Consider the following 26,227-nt stretch of genomic DNA (forward strand, 5'->3'; position numbering starts at 1 on the left):
CTGTGGAACACAAAAGATGTTCAATAATCAGAGCTATTTTTTCCATTTATTGAAAGCGTGAAGTTAACGGAGGATGTGAAGCTCCAAAAAGTGAAAAAATAGCGATGCACCGATGTTTTGGACAAACATCAATAACAATTGTTTAAAAACGTATTTTAAATTGGCATTGAATAAGTTAAATATCGGTGTGTTTGTCACACAAAGCTTTTGTAGGTCTTCAGAAGACTTTGAATAAAGCACACGTCATATAGACTACTTTTGTGATTCTTATGGTGCATTTTTTTACCTTTTTATTATTTTATTTTGAGCTTGAAAGCCCCAACATAATGACTTTTTTGTTTACAACATTCTTCAAAATGTATTATGTTGTGTCCCACAAGAGAAAGTGATATGGGCTTCGAATTACTTAAGGGTGAGTAAATAATATAATTAACATTTTTGGGTATTTATATTTCTTTAAAAAAGTGGAAGCTCTGATAGATTGTTTTAATTGCATGAATTAATCTTTGTACTTTCACTCCAAAGTACATATTATAAGTTCAGATAACATGCAGTTAAATTGATCTTGAAATGAAGGTTTTGTTTGAATGCGTGTTTTTATTAACTTCACGTGACCGTGTTTGATTTCATGCAAATTTCTTATCAGCTTCCCCCCTTCAATGATAAAGTCTCCTGCTTGAGTCATCCCTCAGGTAAGGCCTCACCTGAATATTGCACTTTTTCTCAAAATAAGATGAGTTATAGTTGATATCCTTAATCAGAAATACTCGTACATAATCTCTCTCACACACAGTTTCTTTTTAATAACATTTTATTCATTGATCATAGCTGACATCTTCACACACACGAAAATAATAATTATTTCATTTGTCCCTTTTTACATCCTAATCCTTAATTTGTGAATGAGCCTCATCATATGTAAACCTCCTTAGACTATACGCCCATCTCTGTAGTCTTATTAATCTGTCCCGAGACCGTATCATATTGCCCTCTCGGGTACTTGTGACCTTCATCCTCATCTGTATCAATTATTTAGGAGGTTACTGCACTCCTGCTGTGCCTTACATAATGGAATCTTTGAGACGGCAGGTTTGCGGTGAGTTTACGGTCCACTACACTGCGCCTTACTATACACCCAAGTCTTAAACACTGACAGCTTTCTAAACCTTCCCCTTTATCAACTTTTCTTCTCATTCCTGCCTGTCCATTTAATCTGTGGAGCTTTGCATGCTTGGGTGCCAAGAGTCTCTCTCTTTGGTGCATAGATAAATGCATCTTCCTGCAGTGGTTTGAGTTGGCAGGTTGCTATTATGACAAACTTTTGTACTTCTCTGGAAATTCTCACCCAAAATCCATCACTTCTCGAGTAGATTAAGAATGTGAAACCATTGACCGTCTTTACCTCTAACAAAAAAAAAACACCCCACAGAAATCGAGACTCCCTTTGATTGTCTACTATCTGTTTAACAGTTTGTCATCCATGCTTTAAATATAACTCCTAATATGAACACTAACTGAGGACGTTGTTTTAATCTTCATTCGTTCATTGCTTGGGAACTTGCGTTCCCATGATGACTTCTGATTGCTGTGATTTTGCTGATTACTGGGCACATTTTAAGACTCAAAATGAAGTCGTACTCTAGTACACTTGTGACATTCACTAACTTTTCACTTTAAACTGTCCTTTTACTGCTTAAAGTCTGCACAGTTCAGTTCCACAACCACTTTTGTGTTTACAAGCAGACCCCTTGTATTTGATAAATATAACTGATGCATGGTAAATAAATGCAATGCATATAATCCACCTTAATTCCATATAACATCAAGTTAACATATTATTTTACAACTAATTTTTAGCTTTAAGAAATTTAATTTACATTTTTTGATTGAAAATTGAAAACTGGTATGAATGCCAACCTCAGTTTGGTAGATCCTGTTTACCTTTCCATCATCCTGACTGAAACGTTTTTATCTGCAGGAGAGGACTACCAGCATATCGAGTTTGGCGTGGATGAGGTAATGTGTGCGGAGCCGGTGGCAGTGACAGACTCTCTGTACAAAGTGTCAAGCACTCTTAATCCTCAGGCCCCTGAGTTTATCTTAGGCTGCCAACCATCTAAGAAGGCCTTTCCCGCTGAAAGACCGGTTGCCGACTTCCCTGATGGCGCGGACTTCAACTCCCTGTGCTGTGCTAACTCCGAGACCTCAATCCTGGGCGACCATCAGGCTTGCTCAGACATGGATGGGGTTTCGGGTGGCTTGGGACAACGAAAGAAAAAGAAAAAACGGCCACCGGGATACTACAACTATTTGGAAGGTTCCAACATTAACAGCACCGGTGTGGCCACAGATGGTATAGGGGGGTCAGGGCTGGTTAACGGACACACTCCAAATGCTTCGGGCATAGAGGACATGGTGGGGGATGTGCTAGTGGGAACTGAGCTCATTCCCTCAGCTCCTCCTTCCCATCAAAGGACTTGTGATAGCCATGACAATTCCACATTGGACTTGACGAGTGGAGCTGCCTCTTTGTCAGAAAGAAACGGCGCAGCTTCTTTGTCTTCATCTTCGTCATCTCAAAGCGGTGGGGAGGCACTGAGTGCCAGGACTGCAGAGCAGCATGCAGAACCCCCATCTCTAGAGAGCCCAGTACTCTTGGGTAATGGAGGGCACAGCCCTTCTCCACCATCTCCAATTCCCCCCTCTGCTGCTGTGGCCAGCCCCACTGCCACCAAAATTCTTGCTACTACTGATGAGGGGGCGGCCGAGGGTTCAGGGGAAGCTAACGGAGTGCTGGAGATGGCTCCGGCTGCTGGAGCCACAGACGGACACGGAGACTCGTCTGAAACAGTCGAGGAGCAGTCCGCTTCCTCATTCACCTCTCTCCCGTTAGACTCTGAAGTCCAGCAGGTAGTCTCGGCTGCTACCCCTGCAGCACCTTTGCCCAACCCTCCAAAATCCTGGGCCAGCCTATTCCACAATTCCAAACCTCTTCCTGGATGTCCTCAGGCTTACGTTGAGGTGAAGAGTGCACCTATTGTGGTTGAGCTCACTCCGGCTGCCTCAGAGTTGCCCGAGAAGGCCAACGAAGTGCGCGAGGGCCCTGTCCCTGTGTCCGAAGACCCTATGGCTCCAAAATTGGCAGGTAAAATATTTGATCAAGTTAAAGCTACAAAGAAAGTAATGCTTAAGATACTTATCCCAAAGTTTTTTTGTTTGTTTTTTAAGCTCGTTTAAAGAAAGCAGTCACCCATACATTTTAATTCTGTCATGATTTAATCACCCTCATGTAATTTTACACTCTATTGATGGACATAACTTCACGTTAAAGCTATACAAATATAATGCAGTGAACATTTTCACATGATATTGGTTCACATGTCAAAGGTTGAAGCCCCTGTCTATGTGTTAACACAAACTTAGGTAAAAATGTTGATTTCAACAGTCTAGTAGGATTGTCAAAAGTATCAGTACTGAAATAAAAAAGATGTAACAATACCAGTGTTTCCTCAGTACCTATAGAAAAGAGCATTGACTAAATCCGGTACCCGCACACTGTCTTAGACACCTGCTCCCTTGTTTATTTGAGCATGTGCTTTATTCCTTTTACACTGAAATGCACAAGTAATCAAAATAAAATCGTGTTATGTCCCAGTGTGATTATTAAACCGCCAAAGGCTGTAATCTTAATCTGTCTGCATTCGAGCTGTGTGAATGTGTGAAGCAGCCCGCTCATACAACTCTACAGACATTGAGAATAATTTGCGTTGTATGAGAGCAGCGCACTAACCCACTGTGAAGCTCGGGAAATGTACGTATTACATATAGACCATATATTTACGTAATCACACTGGGCCATGTATTGAACAGTTTTCTAGAGAAGTTAAACTTCTGTCATAAACGCACGTCAAAATAATACATTATTATACTGAACCAACTACTGAAATTTTGGTACCGTGTCAACACTAGAACTTAGGGCCCTGTTCAGACCTGACATTAACACGTGTCTCAGGTGATACGATCACAAGTGGACAATGCTAAATACAGGTGTGAAAACTAAGGGTCCAAAATGTTCATGAGAGAGGTGGTCAGAGAAGCATATGAACACATTGTAGTGTGAGCGGCTAACGCAACAAAGTAAATTGTCATCTTTGGTGGACTTTAAGCGACCCTGTAAATGAGTTCTTTAACACTGAACATGGAATACAATTTAAAAGCAACATGATCTGTATCTCTGTTCTTGGCTGCTCTAATACAACAGTTACTTTAGTAATTTGTAGTACTTTTAGTAATTTAGTACTTTGTTGTTGTCTGACATGCACAAAAACTTTGAGGGGGAGGGTCTCTTGAAATTTTCACAGCTGTCCACTTAGGATCAGATCACCTGTGATTGATGTTAATACCAGGTTTGAATAGGGCCAAAGTTGACAGTTTTAAATTGTAGAGCTTCAATCTAATACCATGGAAAACAACTTCTTATAAGTAATGTTCTGGGTTCTATATGATTTATGGACTGCCTCTGTGGCATGCTGTCAATGCACAGACAATTTAGACTGATCCCTTGGTTTGTAAAAGCAAATGTGTTGACCATTATCTGCATACAATTGTGCCATATACTATTTTAAGTGAAGTATCCTCGGTGTGTTTTTTTTTTTACATGCTGTGGGTTCAAATCGTTGGCTGAGGTAATCAACAGCATATCACAGATGCTTGTATTGAACCTGGGCTATTTGACACTACTTGACTTGTGTGTGTGTGATCTACACTTCTGTCCACAAGATGGCAGCAACATAAACATAATCTGGAGATCAGAATGCTCATCAGCCTCACTGTGGGTCCTGAATACTTACAACAGGTTCTTAAAGGCCTCTTCTCAAAGTGCTTATAAAGACTGCACTTCTTTTTCCTGCTGTTCAAATTCTTCACAACAAACTTATGGAAAGGCTCACCAAGGTGATGCATATTATTTAAATCAGTGCTCAGAATTAAACCTAATGAAAATCTCAATTTGTCCGTATGTAGTACAATAGTGAGGGATCTTTTCCTTCCACACACAAGCTTCACCTGAGACCATTACTCATACAGTTACAGTTATATCAAAAAGTGTTCATCTGTCATTGTAAATAGTTCACTATAATACACGATGTTGTGTTGGTTTGAATGAACAGTAGCCAAATAACAATGGCCTGAGCCAAAGACCACAGAAACAAAGTGACTCCACTACATTAAATCTTTCTGTAGGTTTCCTTTTGTTGTTCCTGAAATGTGGATGGTCTTGTGCAATTCCTGTTTTTTAAGATTCTGTTACTGGTTTCCAAATCTCCTCAAAATATCCAAATCTCTCACAGACACTTAAATTACAGCTGCCTGGTGATTTGTACAGGCCTGCCATATTTTGATTGGATACACATTTGATCTTAAAGTTGGTTTATGTGGCATTTTTCGCCTGGGTTAATGCATGTTTTATTGCATAAGAAGTGTGTTGGCTTGATTGATGACATTTATACGACTATTTCAGATGCGGTTGCAAATGCAGATGCAATTTTAAGATTTTATGATTCTGTTTTGAAATACCTAGATAGATATTTTATGTGTGTGTGTATATATATATATATATATATATATATATATATATAAAAAATATATTCCAGCATCTTATTGTGAGAAGCTTCTGGAAGACTACCCAAAACCTTTGACCCCAAATTAAACAATTTAAAGGCAATGCCGTCAAATACTAAAGTGTATGTAAACTTCTGACCCTCTGGTAATGTGATGAAAGAAATAAAACCTGAAATAAATTATTCTCTACTGTTATTCTGACGCATCACATTCTTAAAATAAAGTAGTGATCCTAACTGACCAAAGACGGGGAAAGTTTTCTCAGAGTGTTAATGTTTTTGGCTAAGGTGTATATAAACTTCTGACTTATCTGTCTAAATTGTATATCACATGGTGTCCCGATTAATCGAATATACAAATGTTTGCTGAGAAAGCCCCTCATATAACAATAATAAAAAATACAACGATGAAGAAATTGTACATAGTTATCTATGAAAAATTATATATATATATATTACACATGTTTCTTAAAATGGTGATTGTAAAACAAGTGTTTTAAAGGTTTCATGCATGACAAACAGACAATGTACTTTTGTGACCTTTTCAACCCTCTCTGCTATTAGAATTAAATGTACTCTTTTTTTTTTTTTTACCTTTTTAAGACTCCTGTATGTAAATTACTTTCATTGGCTAACCTCCATGTGCCAGTGTAACATTGTTGTTCATCAAGGGTGTGTAAACCATGACAGAGTTGACCTTTTTGGTGAGATTACATAATCTGGTAATTTAGGCCACCTTTAAATTGCATCAAGTAAATTCTTTTAACAAACTGATCAATTCTTATTTCCACATTACCATGGGAGCTGTGAGATTGTTTCAGTATCCCTTCCTAGGCATGGTACGGTCTTCATTTAGTCACCTGACGCAAGATGGGAGTGATGGACAAAACATTGTCTTTTTCCACTTGTTTCAGACATCATAATTATTCTTTCACAAGTATGATACATATCTCCTCTCCATCAGAACTAATCGAGAATGTGAAGTTGATACACAAACCAGTGTCTTTGCAACCAAGAGGACTGATAAACAAGGGAAACTGGTGCTATATCAATGCTGTATCCTTTTCTTTTGCTTCAGTTCTTAATTTTTAAGATGTTTGAATGTCACTGAATTGTTCAAGCTACTATCGTCCTGTTTGTTTGCCTTTGACTATGAACTTCAGACCCTGCAGGCCCTGATTGCGTGTCCCCCCATGTATCATCTGATGAAGTCTATTCACTTTTTCAGTGAGACGCAGAGACCCTGCACGTCCACACCTATGTTGGATAACTTGTAAGTTCCAGGCCACATTTTCAAAAGTGATGTCCTAAATCCTTCTGTGTAGTTTGTACACAGAAGTAGCATCTGGAAGGATACAGTGTTCATGCTTGCATTTTTGACTTGTGTTTTTCCTAGTTATTACTCAATGCGTTTATATGAACATGATGTATGCTACACCACAAAGCACATTTAACGGTTAAAAAGACTATCTTAAAGGTGAAATGTGTATTTTCTGTGCCACATCCATCTCTAAACGCAGTTGCAAAATTGACTGTTTTCAAACTTTTTCCTAAACATGCCCAATGTCTATAGCTATGTCTGTCTATTAAGATGGAATGGGAGAAAGTTTTTAAATCAGTGATTGACTATTGTTTTTTTATGACCAATACTATTAATTGTTATGTCAGGTAACCTATATGCAGAACCTATTTGTAATGGTGTTATTCCTGCTTTTTACATGACTAATAAGCACACAATCTGTAAAATATAAAAAAAAAAAAAATGGTAAAACATTTGAATAGAAATGTAATTAAAGGTTTTAACTTGCATAAAATTTTAGTATTGCTATAATCTCATCTGCCACCAAACCACTTATTATAGGTTATGTATTTTTCCTGACCTCTTTCTCTTGTAGTGTCCGGCTTGTGAATGAATTCAGCAATATGCCTGTCCCTTCCAAGACCAAACAGCAAGGTAATGCCTCTTCGGCAACTCAAGACGCAGTCATCTTTAAAAATGTTGTGTAACAAATGCTTTAATATCTCTCTTTTGCAGCTGCTGGAGAGAAGACCGTGAAAGACATTAGACCGGGTGTTCCGTTTGAGCCCACATATATCTACAAACTCCTCACCCTCATCAAATCAAGCCTTTCTGAGAAGGTGAGGCAAGCAGCAGGGAAGCTGAACCGTTTTCACTAAAGGCAATCACTAGTGGTACTTGCTTAGACAAGCATCACTATTATTGCTTGTAACTGGGGATTAGGGTTTTAAGTTTTGCCTTGCTGACAATGAAACAGGCTTATTAAAGGAGGAACCTCATGAAGTCTAAATTAAAGACAATCTTAGTCAGCATGCCTGAGGACAAGACCTTCCTGTTCTATCTCAGTTTGTATCTGTGTGCACATACACTAATGTGGAGGAACGAGTGTCTGCCTGAACCCTCTAATGAATGGGATCAAAGCAGAAAGATAAGCCCTCAGTTATGTGTTCTTCAGCCATTAGGGAATCTGAATGGGTGGATGCAGTCTTCCGGATGTTGAAGAACATCAAGTGTAGTCTCAGGTGTGGGATATGGAGGAAGGCTGGCTACTTGCAGTTTTACACTTACTATTAAGTTATGTCTCTCTCTCTCTCAGGGTCGCCAGGAGGATGCGGAGGAGTACCTTGGTTTCATACTAAACGGACTGCATGAGGAAATGTTGGCACTGAAGAAGCTTATCTCTCCACAAGAGAGTATGTTCCTTTTCGATTTCTGCACTGAAATCAGCGTGCCGCTGATTCACTTATTTTGTATATTCTCTTTTTAAACTTTATTTACTCAATGCTGAAAATTTAGTATGACATACTTTGCAATTGCATGACTGTGAGTCTGTCATAATCAGACAAAAAACTGATGTCCTCCTTTTACGAGTTTGTGTCGCCCAACTAGTGTTGCACAGTCCACGCTTGCGTAGATGGGAGTATCACATGGTACCTGCTATTTTTCTCAGCTTTGGCTAGGTTGGGCCAAACAGTTGTTTACTGTTACTGAATGAGGATTTTTAAAATTGCCTTTATAGACAATGCAGAGGTGTATTTCCATTCACATGTATGAATCTTGCAATTATCAGTTTTTATAAAAAAAAAAAAAAAAAATACTATCCAGTGTAAAGTTCTCCAATAAGGGATAAAACGTTCTGAGATTTAAATGCAAAACAGCAGGTAGACAGTTCTGACACGTGGTACCTGTTTCTTTTCTCAGCACTGGCTGGGTTGGGCCAATCGGAGTCGTTTATTATTTCTGGATAATTATTTTTTAGAATAATTTTATATATTGTGCTGTGGCAGATTTCCATTCACAGGTACGAATCCTTTCAATTATCTATTTATCTGTCAAGCGCCCCCTGCAGGAATAAACCTGTCACATAAGACACATTCAGTGGCTGACAACATGTGCGATTTCAGTCTGTAGGTCTGTTCCCCCCACACACACAAAAATGAATTTTGAAAACATGAAATATGGTACGATTCGTATGTGGAGTCAGTGGAGATGTTAAAGGAGTTCATAGAAATAAGTTGTTTTCTGGGAGAGGAAACTCAGGAATTTCAGATGAGCAGTTAAGAATTGTAATATTTTATTTGATAGATAGATAGAGAAGCAGAGGGAAATTAATATTGACATTTTAGATGTTATGAATACAAATAAAAAAAATCACATGGAAGCATGTCCCGGTAATGACAGAAAAAACAACCCATCTTGCAAACTTCTACCCAAAGAGAAGCACCGCTATGATTCTCTGTGCCCATGGTCAAATCTCAGCCATGCTGATATTCATTACAAGTGTGATATTGCTTAAATATTGTTCCCTTTCTCTGAGCAGAAGCCCCCACACCAAATGGGCCTGAGTCTCAGCCAGATGTGGAGGAAGACTCTGCTGAGAAAGAGGAAGAGGGCAGTGAGGATGAGTGGGAACAAGTTGGACCCAGAAACAAAACCTCCATTACTCGTCAGGCAGACTTCATCCGCACTCCCATCACAGACATATTTGGCGGCCACATCAGGTATGTTTGTTGAAACCCATCTCAGAATTCTTCTTTGTTGCCAGACACTTCTTGATATTGTAGGGTCATAGCCCTCATAACAGTGGCAACATGAGACACCTGACCTCTTTGGCACGTAAAATCACTGAGATGGACAAAACCGCTGCACGTTTGCAAGAAAAGTAAACTTGTGGAAAAGTAAAGAAACCATTATGCCAGGAATGGGTCTGGCATTCTTTTCATTGGCTCGTGCTGCATGGTTTGGGATGACACAAGAGCTTGGCCAGTGTGGTGCCGTCTTCAACCCATCCTGCTCTCCTGATGCTCCTCCAAGCTGTGTGGCTACAGCCATTACAAACAATCCCACTGTCTCACTTAACCTCTCCACAGCACAATAACAAGCCCTGTGGCTCCTCACCACCACCACTGCCGCCTGAAATTGGGTGGCTGCAGAAAAGCAGACGCCTGAACATGTGAGGGCGTCAAGGTTTAAATGAAGCCTTTTCTCACTATGGTTTGGCACACTTCTCACCTGAATTTTGGCACAAATTGCTTTGGAGAAGGATTCCTTGGTTGCCAGATGTTACATTTAATTGAGTAGCTAAGCACTTCTTTTGCTTCTGTTTTCAAAACTATGCAGTTTAGTGTGTTCAGATTCCTAGAAGCATATTCACTTGTACATTGGCAGTTTGATTAAAGTCCTACAATTTCATTTTGTTTTTGACATTTCACCCTGCTCTTGAGAAGGGGATTGGAGTAAATGGTTTACTTATTTAAATTAGCTGAGATTGATGCCCACTGCATTCGACAGTGTCATCACTAAGCTTGTCGCTCATTTTATTTCTCTATTTAGGCTTGTCGGTTTTGTTACCAACTAATTAAACCTAGTGTTTTCAATTTGTTTCACTTGACCATCAATTTGTGTCACCTGTGACACTGGTGAATTCAGCTGCCAAACTTTGCCTAGTGGCAAAACCATTTGATCATTTTGCAAAGCTTGTAGACCCCCACACACAAGTGCTAATTATGGCAAATGCCAGTTAAACAATGGTACATTTAATGAAGGGATCAAAACTTCCATAAATTATGGACAAAATATTAATCTGCTGTAACCTACTCCTGTTCTAAATGGCCATGTTTGCCTTTAGATATTGTAAAGGTGACTTAAATCATCAAGCTTGTGTCCTTAAACTAATATAATTCTTGTTCAAATAAAATGTCCAAACAAATGCATGCAGTTACACAGTGTTTCCCATTAACTGACTAGACTCTGGCAGGCAGCCACAGTCTCATTTGCCTTGCCACAGTCTCATAATGAACCAAAAACATTTAGCACTTCTCAGTCTCATAATAACATAAAATAAAAGGTTGTGTTTTGTGCTCTCGTGCACCAGTCAGCTCCTCACCCGCTGCTGTAAACACGCGCTCACACACTCGCAAATATATGCACTGGCGTATTCCTGGATCAGTCTAACGTTTTTTGGTTGAGGAGGTAATCTTTAAGGTAATTAACGTTAACTAACATTAAATGTATCCACTGCATTTATACACTACTCCACACACAATTTATCATCATCAGTGTACAACAGATAATATTATTGCCGAAGTTACGATCATGATGATTTAACGTAAATTAATGTTACTAGGTTAATTGGCATAACGTTACACTACTTATGACTTCACTAGCTATCATTAGCAGTCTGAGGTAACATTAAAAGATAAAAAGCTGAAACTGACATCCCTAGTTTTTACCCTCTTTTCAGAATGAGCATACAAAATGTTCTTAAGAGATGTCAAACCCCAGATGAGGAAGAGACATGGTGTCTAAGTTAAATGAGGCCCTGTGAGAGGTTAGTTGGCACCTCAGACCCCGAGTTACAGATGGATACCTTTATAATTTTTTGCATGGCTGGTGGTTTTGGTTAGTGACTATATTAAGTGGCTAGTGGCCTTGGAAACTACTAGCCATGTTGTTCGGTGAGGCAAGAAGTTAATTTCAAACCCTGGTTATGGTGTTTTTTTTATATGGCACAAAATGTTCTACAGAATCCTGTAGGAAGCACTGCTCTCTCGATATGTTGTATCTAAAGAATGCTTTAAAATGTCATTCACAGTGACAACCGGGTGTCCCCTTTGACATGCCCCACATCTTTAAAAACATTATTTTTGTTTTTAGATCTGTGGTGTACCAGCAGAGCTCAAAAGAATCTGCCACCCTGCAGCCCTTCTTCACGCTGCAGCTGGACATCCAATCAGAGAAGGTCCGCACAGTCCAGGAGGCCCTGGAGGTACTGGTGGCGCGGGAGTCCGTTCAGGGCTACACCACTAAGACCAAGCAGGAGGTGTGAATCAATAACATTGCACATTTTCTGACCCCCTTTTTTAAAAGGAGCATTTATTTTCTTTATTTTTTATGTTCAGAGTGTCATGTGTAGGAGTACTGGCAGGACCTGCGTGTTTGAGTGCCGCAATGAATTTATTTGAATGAAAGCATGTGTGTTTTTAATGGTGTGTATTATTAGCCCTGAGGTCTTCTAGCCTGACTCTGGTTAGTTGTGGAGTTGCCTCATAGTTTGTCATCATCTTTGACCCCTTGAAGCATTAAAGAAAATGTTATGGTAACTGTTAATACTAGAGGTCGACTGATAATTGATTTAGCCAATACAATAACTAAGGTGGTGGAAAAGGCTAATAACAATTATCGCTGATAGTTTTTTTTTAGATCTATTTATTGAATGTAAAAAAATTAAAATCTTCAGTCATTCCTTACTGTGACTGGTGCAGGCATATAGGCTTCAAGAGTCCAAAATGAGTAATCCCAGATTTGTTTATTGTGCAACCAAAATCCCAATAATGAAATTAATATTTAAAATGCTTCCAGCTCACACAAACACAAGTGAAACAACACATGGAGTCTTACGATCATCTACAATGAATTACTATAGAATTACTATAAAGTAAACAATGTGATGACGGCTAATAAATTCTGTATGAGCAGTAATTAATCAACAGTAGATCATCATTCATCAATAGTAGATAATCAGCGATCGCTTGTCAATTATATATGTTCACTTGTAACATTTTGCATTTATAATTGTGAACACGGAGGAATAAAATAAAAAAAACTATCGACATTGATTTTTGCAATAACCGCTTGGTTCCAAAAAGCAACTAATCGACACTTAATCGTTAAAACCGGTATATTTAACACGCTAATTAGCCATAGTTCTGATCTTCAGTTGCTCTGATATTTGTCAATGTAACTAAATTAAAAACATAACTAAATTCAGAGGAGCTTTCCTGCAGTGCTTCCTTTCATCCCTCTTTACGGTTCCTTTTGTTGCCACATTTTTTTTTTTTTTGCTGAGGATTCTTGCATTCTCTGAGTGGTTAGTTGCAGCAGGTTGATGATGGCTTTTTAATGGCTGTGTATTATCATTTCGTAAAATTATTCTTTCTATTTTGAAGTGAAGGTAGAGATGATGCCAAGTAGTGAAGTTTGTGAGTCATGGCTCTTTTTTTTGTTTGTTTGTTTGTCTTGATTCTTTTTAGATTGAGATCAGCCGCAGAATGACTCTTGAAGAGCTTCCCCCAGTGCTGGTGCTTCACCTCAAGAGATTTGTCTTTGAGAAGACCGGTGGATGTCAAAAACTGGTTAAAAATATTGAATACCCCGTTGATCTAGAGATCAGTAAAGGTATTTGTCGCTGAAACTACTCTGCTAATATATTTCTTAAAACATGACTTTATCTGATTTCCTTGTTTAGATGTTTTGGAGTTTTAAAGGGTTCCTATGACCATGGGAAATCCTAAAGAAGTCTGGGGAATTAATAAGATCTTAATCATGGAAATTGTTCTAATTATGATCGACTAGATGCTGCTCCTGTGTATATTAAAACTAGTGATGTGTGAATGAATTGTTCTTTCTGAGTTCTTTTCAATTAATCAGTTGAACTAGTTCACAAGTTAGTCTGAATGATTCATTAGCAGACCGGTCTGAATTATTACAACAACAAAAACAAACAACCTCCTTTACTAATGACAAGTGATTGGAAAGGTCAGAAAGTGTGGGAACACTGGTCTCAACATTCTGACTCTTGTGTGCTCATTCACAGTGCAAGCCTAGTCTCTATTTGAGAGCTTGCGATCTCTCACCCAGTTCCCCCTGAGAAACCTTCATGTTTTAATGTATTTTTCCAACTGGGTCAGTCATTACTCTGCAGTGGGGTGAGTTTGAAAGTGTTTGCATGCATTTGCTCTCAATGCGACACCCCTCAAAGAGACTCGATCCCCCCACAAAATATGAACATGACCAAAATAAACAAGAATACTAATGAGGGAGCAGCACAAAGCCCTTTCTATTATAAATGGTTTTCTGCTGAAAAAAGTAGTCTGGATTCAATTTACTACAATTGCTACAAATACTAAGAGGTTCTTCCCTTTTTAATGCTTGTTCTCTTTTCTCAGAACGATCAAATAGATCATGTTAATAGCTCTCTTTGGTACACTGTTGATCATGGTGTGTTTTTTTTTTTTTTTCTTTTATTCTTTTTCAGATCTTTTGTCACAGGGAGTGCGGAGCAAAACCTTCAAAGGCCAAAGAACCTACAGGCTCTTTGCAGGTATGTGTTTAATCCCCTGATAAAAATAGGAGGATTCTTCTTTGATCTAATTAACCAATAAATAGTTCACAGAATGTCTAGTGGTTGGACAAAGAATCGTGAATTATCTATGGTATAAGGTTGCTGGTTTAGTTCCCTTCAGGTAGCTCCTGCAAATGCATTATGAGAGATGATTAAAATTTCAGGATGCTTTTTGTCTTATTGGAAACACTGGCACATTAAAAAGAACACTAGTAGTTTTGTTAACATCTATTTAATTCCAACTATTCATTCTTGAGAATCAAGTGGAAGTCCAACCCTGCATGCTATTTAAAATTACCGAAATTATCTGGATTGATCCATCCCGATTAGCTCTGAGGAAAGTAAAAGGTAATGACCGTGCCAACTGTGTGGTACTTCAGTAGCGATCTGGACAACATTTTACATCTGAATGACACTGAGAAACAATTAAAAATAATTACTCACTGAAGTTTAATAAAAATGCTTATACCATGGGTCTGTTGCATGCTTGCTTCTGATTGGTTCACGGACATTCTAAGGTGTGCAATTATTTTTCAAGGAAAACGCACAGCTATGAAGTAGTTCCAGTTCTTGAACGCATAACGATTCTATATCACTTTCTCTCACACATACGTACGTGCGCGCACACACAGACTCTATTCGTAAACAACAAATAGAGCCACCCCCCCCACCCATGACTTGATCAATGCAACATTTAAATTATCTGAAATAACTTTGAATGTTTCAATGTATTTCGCTCTAATCAGCCTCACATAGCTATAGTAGAAAGCACTTCAAAAGTACAGTTTCGCTTTCTCAAATACACACGCACACAAAAGCAGAGCATCCTTCATTGCTAGTTCGATAATTATGTTTGATACGCTTGAGCTGTATCATAGCTAGAAACACTTGATCAATACCACTGTTTCTGTATTATCTGAAATATCTGTGGGTAAAATCCCTCATGCTCCCCCACTCTCACACACACTCCCACACTCATGGACACACATACGCGTAATGCACACACTTAAGGCCCAAACATAATTTGATAGGAACAAGTCGTCATGTCAGCGCACTCCTGCATCTCAGTAAGTCCTCGAGTAAAGTGGTGCAACGTGACGTTTTCAAATTGGCAACGAAGGATTAAGCTGTATCATGGTAAGATGCTAAATCTGTGGTGGAAGAAAGTAGTTACTCGAGTGTTTTAGGAAGAAAACCAGAATTTCTGGAGATAAAATCTTGAACTGTGTCTTAAGGTGTGGTAACCGTGGTATAAGCGGAATAATTGACTCTGTCCTGTTAAATTGTTGAAAAATAATGCACACCCGAGGTGCTGCACGTTGTGACCGCATTACCACCTCATTATTTTTCAACAATTCAATGGTCCGTCGTCAATTATTCTTTATGTATTTTGTAGGGCTGCAAGATTTGGATAGTCAAATTGCGATTTATTTTGAAAAACGTTCCGATTTGAACTTTTTTTTAATCATATCGGAGTGATTAATTTTTAGCTAAGTTTGGTAATATTTTGCCCATGCTCTGTCAATAACAAAGCTATTCTTTGAGGGTTCACACTTGAGTCCTTAAGAACTAAACTTGGGCCTTTTTCACTTCAGTCACAAACAAATAAATAAAACCATGAAACAGATGGAAAAAAGCGCTGTGTGCCTGTCTTTGTCCACTTTGTGATGGCATCCATTATGAAACTAAAGGTCAAAGGGTTTATCGAAGTTTTTGGAACTACACCAATTCATGTTGCCCGAAAAAATGTAAATATGCTTTGATCCTGCTGCATCAAACATTTCTTTGCCTAATTGACCATTGTGGATGACACTTTCTGTGCAAGAACAACTTTTTAACAACTATGTATAATTACTACATATGCATGCATGGTTTAATCCAGATACAAGGAAAACATTATTAGAGGTATGAAGTAAATTTCTCAGTTGTTTCCAAGTCTTCACTGAATTATTGTTAGCTATGATGCATTAATACAGATATGATGCTGCCGGGTTTTGACTGAGCAGATCTGTAAAATTATACAAAACTGTTATTTAACTAAGTTTATGACACAGAGAAAATATAATCACTCATTTTTGCTTATTTTGGTGAGGCAAGTGGTTTATTTTGGGCTTATTTTTTCAGACCATGTTGTTTGTTTCTCTTGTGAGATCTGGTAACACTGCAATTAGTATTTCACCCACTCCTTAGCGCAGAGAATTGTCATTTTAAAAATAACGTTATTAACCGTTTTTAAATTTTTTTTTTTTTTTTATCATGTTCTAACCGGTAACCATTTGGAAAGGAGGCTGCAGAACTACTAAACCTGAACGGAAAAATACAGTTTTTGAAATGTTTTTCATTACGAACCAAAATGAAAAACATTTTGGTCTTAGTCCTTGTTCAATATATTGATTATTTTATCATTAAAGGAATAGTTAACCCAAAAATGAAAATAATTTCATTATTCACTTACCCTGATGCCATCCTAGATGTGTATGACTGTCTGTCTTCAACAGAACACAAATTAAGATTTTGAGAAGATAGACCACCTCCAGGTAAACGGGTGCCAGCACTTTGACGGTTCAAAAGTCACATTTAGGCAGCAGAAAAGTAATCCATGTGACTCCAGTCGATCAATGAATGTTTTAAGCAGCAAATTGATACCTTTTTGTGTAAAAAAATAAATTAATAATTAAAACATTAACTTTTAAAAAGCGATCAGTTGTCATGTGATGCAAGCGCATCGGCGAGTTCACGCAAGAATGCGGAAGAGGAGCTTATTTACAACAGAAGAACGAACGTCATGCGAGAGTTCGGCCACTTCAAACAGCATCAGAGCCCTGGACAGAAGTACAGATTTGAAGTTAAAGTTTTAATTATCGACTGTCTTACATATAACCTATTGATTCACATCAGAAGACATTAATTGATCGACTGGAGTCATGTGGATTACTTTTATGCTGCCTAAATGTGACATGGACCGTCAAAGTACTTTGATTATATGGACCTGACCGAGCTCTGTGTTCTGCTGAAGACGTTCAGTCATACACAATGAGATGGAATCAGGGTAAGTAAATAATGAGAGCATTTTAATTTTTGGGTAAACTATTCCCTTTAAATATAAGCCTGCAGTCGACAGCAATTGAATTAGTCAATCTGTCCTTATCTCACAGGATGCAGTGTTCCTGCGTTCTACACAATTGTTTTAATTGTTGGTCTGTGTACATTTGTGTCAGACGGACGCTTTTGGACTTGGATTTCATTGTCATAAATGCCGCAATTATTTTGGACACAGTGTGATATTAAAAGTTGTTTGAAACTTTGATAATCACATCTCGATCCCTGAATTTTGTTGTACCAGCAGTCAAGAACACGTCCTGCCTCTTATTGTGTGGCTGCGCCACTTGTGAAGTTTCTTGAGACACGCTGTCTTCCCTAAATTAATGTTAAATTGACATTCCTAATATTAATATAAACTAATTAAAAACAATGGTGTGAAGACCATTTCTGGATACTAGATATTTCTAGATACTACTTGCACGTACGTTCAATCTATTGACTAATATTGAATTGGTACCGAAGCATCTATAGTTTTTTTTTTTTTTTTTAACATGATCCATCCTGTCTTTCCACAGTCGTCTATCACCATGGGAACAGTGTCACGGGTGGCCACTACACTACAGATGTCTTCCACATCGGTTTGAATGGCTGGCTGCGCATTGATGACCAGGCGGTGAAGATTATCAATCAGCACCAGGTGGTGAAGCAGACTGCAGAGCGTACTGCCTATCTGCTGTACTACCGTCGAGTGGACCTGCTGTAGAATCTGTACACGCACAACATAAATGCGCACACACACATACACGTTTACATACAGACATGCACCCATTCACACACACAAACACCCACATGTGTCTCAACAAGAACACTGCCCAACTTCACGATTGTCCTTCCTCCCTCAACCCTGCTGTTCCTGAGAGCCAGCTTTTCTGATTTTTATTTTTATTTTTTATTTTTTTCAAGAGAGAAAAAGACAACAGATGTATCTAAAGACTTTCACGAAATGGCATCCGCCCCTCCACGCATGGTCTGGAAGAGGTTAAGAGGAGAAATTTAGCACTGGAGAAGGCTACGGTTTTGAGAGACAGACCTGAAGCACTGCTAATGTCCATAGCCTCATGTTGACTGGCCCAAGTGGACACCCACCAAAAGAACTCAAACCAGTTGAGGCTGAAAACTGATGGACTGCTGGAGAAAATTATTCATTTTTTGTTTAATCTACTTTTTTTAAATGGCATAGAGAAAAAATCTGATGTGTTTTGCCTTTTAGCAAGGGGATTTGTCAGCAGTGAAGTGGGGCCTGTTAAATTCTTGACTAGAGAATAAATGAGGCCCAGCACCAGCAAGCTACCGATATTTGTGTAGAACTCAATGTACGAGTTTGTCGACTCCTGAAGCAAGACACTCTACTCCACCAACAACTTCTCTTTCTCCCCCATTTCTCTCACAATCCTAACACTTTCAGATCTAAATTACATGAGTCGTGGGGGAAAATAAGGTATCCGGCTGGAGAAGGGGTGCTGCGGTGTGTTAAAACGAGAAAGAAAATGCAGGTTCTCTTGTTTGAGAGAACCTCTGTGATTTTTGGGTGTAGGATTAGAATGACTATCTTACCATTTTAATGCGCTTTAGGATATAAATGATAAAAAAAAAAAAAGCTTTGTGCATATAAAACTGGTCAATAAAAATAAGAATGTGCTTTTTGCACATTTGTTGCGGATATTTAAGTTTTAAAAAATATTATAAAAAGGAAATGCAAAAATCTGAATCTTGGTGGCATTCACCTTGAGCTTCCTGGGTTGCGCTTGTTCTTTAGGCATTCTATGTACTTTGTCTCTCACACACACACACACACACACACACACACACACTTTAATGCTGATAAGATACCTATGATGTCTGAGATTCCATCATAAACATTAAAGTAGTTCACCCAAAAATAAAAATTCTGTTTGTGTCGTTCCAAACTCATATTTCATACAAGGAACACAAAAGGAGATTTTCATCTCATTTCATCTTGGATTTCAATGATTGCTTCGGTCTGTCTTTTGAATTCAATGGTAGCTGATGGTGACCCACTTAATAGTAACTTGTTCGTCATATTTAAAGTGTTTTGAAAGCATAGGATGAGATTAGGGTTTATGACTAAGACAACGCAAGTTCTCATGTGTGCCTCTTTGAACAAGCGTCTCTTTGTTCTTATAAATGCTCAACAGAAATCAAGATATTCCCAGAAAATTTCTTAAAATGTAGGATGTTTAGGATATACTTTCAGAAGACTTGGAATATTATACACAAGTCACATTGAGTACTTGCATTTCTTTTGTGTCTTTTTCAGGCTTTTCAGTGAGTCACTATCGACTACCACTGTGTTAAAGATAGTACAGAACAATTGTATGGGTATGAAATAAAAATGAAGGTAAATTGAGTTGACAATTCATTTTGGGGAGAACTATTCTTTTAACCCACATTTATTTTTGACACATTTTTCATTAGTTCTTCTGTTAGATCATTTCTGTATCATAAGAATATGTTTATCTGCTGGCTGCCTTTTGATGTCAGTAGAGCAGCAAGAACTGAGCCACTCCTGCGAAGTATAAAGAGGGAGCAGTCTTGAGACAGGTGCACAATATGGTCAGCTTCCCTTTCTGTGTGTTAGCCCGCTCCAAGCAGTCAGCCTGTATTGTACATGTTGAGGCTTTGTGTGCAGCTCTGAGGATAATACCTCAGAATGGGTTGCAAGAAATGTCTCCTATAGCTAATGGCTGTGTTGTCACGAGGTGATATCCAACTCTTACCTAAATGCAACCACAGATGCGCACAAACAATGAATCATGTTTGAGTCTGTTTTGGAGACCTTGCATCATCATCAATATTATACCTGATTGTATTCAGTTGATTTTTGATGTTGAGTTTTTTTTTTTTTTCCTTCATTCCGTTTGTTCCATTTGATGTTTTGAAAGAAAATGACCCAAGGTTAAAGCACAACATTGAATAAAGTTGTACAAGTACTATGCTTGACCATATTTATTTTATTTGACTTTTTTTTTATTATTATTATTAAAATTTACATTTCCATAAAATAAAAGTACAATTGACCAAGATAATTTATATCTATTTAATAACTAATGCAGCAATTAGCAGAACTTCTCTTACCCCTTTAAATGATTATCAGACCTCTATCAAAATTCCCCAGTTATTTTAAAGGAATGGTTCACCAACAAATCTATTCACCCTCATGCTGTTCCAAACCTGTACCAAACGACATAACAAAGACATGTTCCAATAAATGTCTTTGTCCATCTGGTCAATGCATTGTCAGTGGATAGTGCCTCACTTTAATGCTTAAAGGACCCAAAAGTATCTTAAAAGTAATCCGTACGACTCATGCATCAAATTTGAAGTCTTCTTATAGAAGGTACACAACGGTTTTGGAGAGAACCTAAAATTGAAGTCACTTTTCAGTGCAAATCTTGATGTACTTTGCACCTTTGAGCGATGAGAGAAGAGGCTTGAATTGTTGCAGTGTGAAAAACAATGCGAGTTCCCATGTAAAGGTGTGCCACTGTGAATAAGCTTTTCTCTTGTACTTGTGAACCACATTTTCACTGGAAAAATTACTCAAAACATATTTAAGTAAAGATCCTTAAAGACTTCAAGCCTGACTGTCACATTTGCATGGACATTCGTGTTCTTTTTTTAAGCTTCATATTGACTCACTATCCTCCACCATTATGTTGAAATTACAGCCCGCTATATTCAAGCTGTTCTGCTTTAGAAAGTCTGGTTTGGATGGAACGACATAAGGGTGCCTGAATGTTCATATTTGGGTGAAAATTACTTAATTCAATTTTTATTGATTCAGGCTTACTCTTGGTAAATCCAAACTTTCTACACATGCAATTAGATGTAGGTCACTCCACATAAGCATGCACACGTTTTGCAATTGTAAAAGGTGGGGTTCATAGCCTCTGGGAAGGGATCATTTGTGCTGAGCTCTTCGCACAGTCCTGTCTCTGACCACCAGTTAGACTAGAATGAACTTTTCTTTCCCACAGCTGGGAAAAAAAACAACCATAAATTTCACATCCATCTGAATGAGCTTATTTTATCCTAGTGGCACTTGAACACAGTTTAAATCTCCCACCAAATCTGTATAATCCTGAAATGTCAGACTTTGATGGTTTACATGATATTTTGTATTTTCTGTTCAGTTCTTTATGTAATTACAAATGCTGAGTAATATTTTACCCATGTGTCCTTTTGAACTTTAATTTTTTTATTTGAATCCACAGGACACAAGGAGTGTGTCCCCACCACACCAAGTGAAACCAAAGGACATAACTTGAATTAATAGACACTGTTGCCTCTTATAATTGCTCTAAGATAAAATGTAAAAGTATTTTTCCCCCAAACTTTGATGTCTTCATACATTATATACCACTAAATACGTTTTTTTTTTAAATTTTTTTTTTTTACCTGAAACCAGTTGACATATGCTTATCATCATGAAGAGGAACATTCAGAAAATCACCTTTCCTAAGTGTTGATTATAATGTGTTGACTTTATTTGGTCATAACTGATGCACTCATGTCTTGTTACTCTCCTCTGTTTCAAGGTGAAGATCTGAAGGTTTTTCTTGTATTAGTGCCACCTTTGAGACAGTTTCTTTCTCTTCTTTCAGAATAAATATCGGTCAGGGAAAGTCCTGATGTATAGCTTCAAAGATGTCTGCCTTTTCAGTTTGTGCTTCCTAACCCTTGTGTCTGCTGATAACATGATGCATTGGGGATTTTTAGTTAAATACAGTGCTTTATCCAATACCAACTGGGCATGTCTGAAAACTTATTTGCCCCCTAAGTTACTAAATCCCAAAATCTATGAAACACCATTCATAATGGGGTTCAGCTGGACTAGACAAACTCAGGCCTGATTACTGTCAGTCCTGTTCAAATCAACACTTAAATGGAACTTTTCCAGCAGTATGAATTTGGCTAAAAGGTTTTACCCAGTAGCACACTATGTCAAGGATGTAAGAAATTCCAGAAATGATGAGGAAAAAGGTGATTGAAATATATCAGTCTGGGAAGGGTTACAAAGCTATTTAAAAGGCTCTGGGACTCCAAAGAACCACACTGAGAGCCATTATCTCCAAATGGAAAAAACCTAGCATAGTAGTGAACCTTCCCAGAAGTGGCAGACTTGACAAAATTCTTCCAAGAGCACAGCAACGACTCATCTAGAAGGTCACAGAAAAGCCAAGGACAACATCCAAGGAACTGCAGGCATCTCTCGCATCAATAAATATCAGTTCATGACTCCACTATCAGAAAGACTCTTGGCCAAAAATGGAAGAGTGGCGAGGCAAAAGCCACTGCTAAACCAGAATAACATTACGGCTCGTCTGAATTTTGCCAAAACACCTTGATGATCCTTGACGCTTTTGGGAGAATGTTCTATGGACTGATGAGTCGAAAGTGGAATTGTTTGGAAGATGGGTCCCGTTACATCTGGTGTAAATCAAACACCAAATTCCACAAAAAGAACATCGTACCTACGGTCAAGCATGGTGGTGGTAGTGTGATGGTGTGGGGATGCTTTGCTGCTTCAGGGTCAGGGCGTCTTGCAATAATTGCGGGGAAACATGAATTCTGCTCTCTACCAGAAAATCCTAAAGGAGAGCGTTCGGTCAAAATGGCTCAAAAGAAGCTAAATACAAATTTTAAAGTGGCCTAGTCAAAGTCCTGACTTAAACCTGATTGAGATGCTGTAACAGGACCTTAACCCTTGTGCATCAATTAAAAAAAGTTACACATAGGTTCATTATGGACAAAAATGTCCATGTCCAAAAACTGTCATAAAAATATTATAGATTTAATTTTTTCCCACTTTCACTGACATAATTTTTTTAACCAGCATCAGCTCTAATCATAATGACCAAACATTCATTCATTTTTAGAATTTTAACCCTTTAAACGCTGGTTTGTTTACATAATGCCACTGTTGTTTTTTTTAGGAAAAAATGAAAAATAGTAATTATTTTCAATTTAATATATGCTAAGCAGATTTGTTTTTCTTTGATTATTAGAGCCTCGGATATGTCAATGATTAACAACAACATTCATTTTGATGCTTTCATATTTTTTATGCAGTATCAGATTTAAAAAAAAGCTACCACTTAGGTCCATAATGGACAGAAATGGCCATGTCAAAAAAGTGTCATAAAAATATTATAGAATAATATTTTTTTCTACTTTCACTGACTTATATTTTAACCAGAATCAGTTCTAATCATAGTTACCAAACATTCATTTATTTTCAGAATTTAACACTACGCCGGTTTGTTTACATAATGCCACTGTTGTTTTTTTATAAAAAATATAATAATTATAATTATTTTCAATTTAATAAATGCTAAACAGAATTTTTTTTATTTTTATTATTAGAGCCTCAGACACATACAAACCACACTCTGAAATCCATACCAACACACTCACACAATTATATATTCATAATGTATCTAATTGGCTCTATAATATGCATAAGCCAAAAACAGCAGAAAACAACAACAAAAGCGATGATATGCCAAACCTGAAAAAATGGCACGATCTGGTAAAAAATATTTAAAATGTAAATTTTGAAGCCTTGCCAACATAATGAAAGCATGTTAAACAAGATTGCATAATTTTATAGTTAAATGGCACTGGGATTAAAAATTGCAGTTTGAATGGGTTTCAATGGGGCATTTTTGTCCAAAACGACGCTAAGAGGGAGTATTTTGTGTAACTAGTGCAAAAAAAATTTTTTTAAAGAAAATAGGGTGAAATATTAAAATTCCAATAAATATTCACACCTGTGGAAAATGTTATGCAGTTAGCATTAACACAGACAAAGTTATCAAAAAACCAAAACTGAAAAAGCCAAAAATGTCCACAAGGATGCACAAGGGTTAAACAGGCAGTTCATGCTCAACCCCTCCAATGTGTCTGAACTAAAGCAGTTTTCTAAGAAGATTGAGCCAAAATTCCACCACAGTGTTGTTGACCTGGCTGATCTCCAGTTATTGGGAGCGTTTGATTGCAGTTGTTGCTGCTAAAGGTGGCACAACCAGCTAATAAGTTTAAGGGGGCAGTTAGATTTTCACATGGGTGATATAGGTGTTGGATAACTATTTTGCTTCAATATAATCACGGCACTGTACTTTCTGTATGCTGTGTGCCATCCCCGGTCTTCAGCCATCTTAATTCTTTTGTCAACTGTTCAAATAAAACAAAATAAATTGTGGCGAAGAGTTATTTCTAAATCAGATCAGTCCAGAGACTTTCAAACGAGTTTGTACAAACACATTTTTTTTTTGTGCGCATTACCCACTTTCTATTGGCCTTGTGCCTCGTAACCTCAAGCAAACATTAAATAGTACCCCGTTAGCATGTATTGTAGACTAACCAAAGAAGGATGAATTTCAAAATTGCTTTTGTAACCCGCTCCGAGTTATATAAAGTTTCTGCTTTGTGCTTATATTCTCGTTCTGACCGTTTTGCCTGCACTTGTGGCTTAATTGGCTGCCTGCTAGTCCAGTGTGCCGTTTTTGGGCTGGGTGGCCTCTTTGTTTGTTTTGTAAAGGTGATCTCATTGAGGCTGTAGGAACGCAAGTATGGTCATTGCTCTCAAACATGCAATCAAATGTTGTAATTTCATTGTTAATACCATCAGACTGTTGAGGATTTTAAACATAGTGATGTTACTTGGGGAAGGAAACTGCAAGAGACCACCTAAATGTAGTAAAAATTGTTCTGCTGTGATAATGGTATAGGAGCCATTGGCGTTGATTTCAATCTTTACATGTGTTGATGTTTTTCAAAGCAAGCAATCTTTAGTGTTCATAGTATATTTGGGTGCGTATTTTTGGTTGTAGTGGAATAATGTTTATGTTCATATTTACAGTTTACAATTTTAGCTTTGTGACAAAAACTGTACATATCATGATGATTGTACAGTGCATAATCACATATTAGAGTGCTCAAAATACAATGCCTACTATATAGTTGTACAGTTTCACTGGAAACATTAAAATCTGTGGTATGTTGCTGATTACCACAGAAAATAATTTTAACTTGTCACGCAGTTTAAAAAAAGCGTCACCATATCGACTTTTACCCTCATCATGAATATGTTGTCATTCCTTCCACTCAGATTCCATCACAAGCTTGGAAATCTTCAGATTTATTAAGCATGTTTAACCTGTATGTTGTGTCGCAGTCATTTTGATCCTGCATTTATTTAACATATTTTTAATCCAATTGGGATAAGATTTCTTGACTTTGTTTACATATGGCATCTGAAAACACACACACACAATATATGTGGACCATTTTCTTGACATATTCTAGGTTTTATTTCACTTTGTTACACCTGTTGTGTTCCCGGTCAAAAATGACCGGCCATTGGAAATGAATAGGCAGTGCTACAAAAACAAAAATTGAGTGTTCAGGAGCCTGTCCAACCATATTTGATGAGCACATAAAGTATGTGCATGTGTACTTGCACTCAAAGTTCTCATACATGTGTGCACACTCATAGATTCACACACACACACACCCTTTGGATTCCTTGGTAAGCTCTGAAATTTTATGTGATTTTTACTAAGGTTCAGAGGTTGCCTGGTAATCCAAAGGGCATGTGAGGGTGCATGGTGAGTGAGTGTGTGTGTGTGTGTGTGTGTGTTTGGACATGTAAACACACACACACACACACACCAGTGATGTACCCGGTGGTCAGAAATGACCGGCAATTAGGAATGAATGAATGGATGAGGTTACAAAAAATAAAAAAGATTTGTTTTAGAGCCTTTCCAACTATTAGATGAGCACATATGTGCATGTGTGCTTGCTTGAACATTAACTCACACACACACCCGCTTTGAT

The 26,227-nt window shown here is 37.8% G+C and overlaps 1 protein-coding gene across 2 annotated transcripts in view; it reads left to right on the forward strand.

The window, feature by feature from the left end:
- The window catches only part of LOC127646889 (ubiquitin carboxyl-terminal hydrolase 10-like), a 33,954-nt gene extending 11,931 nt beyond the window's left edge, over positions 1-22,023 (forward strand). The window contains exons 3-15 of one of the 2 annotated variants that reach the window (XM_052130839.1): positions 647-692; positions 1,037-1,096; positions 1,979-3,145; positions 6,583-6,674; positions 6,782-6,891; positions 7,514-7,572; positions 7,654-7,757; positions 8,234-8,330; positions 9,458-9,638; positions 11,794-11,959; positions 13,170-13,314; positions 14,174-14,239; positions 17,878-22,023. In XM_052130839.1, coding sequence (XP_051986799.1) covers positions 647-692; positions 1,037-1,096; positions 1,979-3,145; positions 6,583-6,674; positions 6,782-6,891; positions 7,514-7,572; positions 7,654-7,757; positions 8,234-8,330; positions 9,458-9,638; positions 11,794-11,959; positions 13,170-13,314; positions 14,174-14,239; positions 17,878-18,065 — 2,481 coding nt within the window. In that variant the 3' untranslated portion in view covers positions 18,066-22,023. The remainder of the gene's footprint in view (positions 1-646; positions 693-1,036; positions 1,097-1,978; positions 3,146-6,582; positions 6,675-6,781; positions 6,892-7,513; positions 7,573-7,653; positions 7,758-8,233; positions 8,331-9,457; positions 9,639-11,793; positions 11,960-13,169; positions 13,315-14,173; positions 14,240-17,877) is intronic. The other variant, XM_052130848.1, reaches the window with a different exon arrangement.
- Positions 22,024-26,227: the final 4,204 nt, after the last annotated feature.

This window comes from Xyrauchen texanus, chromosome 1 (genome assembly GCF_025860055.1).
Source record: "Xyrauchen texanus isolate HMW12.3.18 chromosome 1, RBS_HiC_50CHRs, whole genome shotgun sequence".
Taxonomy (NCBI): domain Eukaryota; kingdom Metazoa; phylum Chordata; class Actinopteri; order Cypriniformes; family Catostomidae; genus Xyrauchen; species Xyrauchen texanus.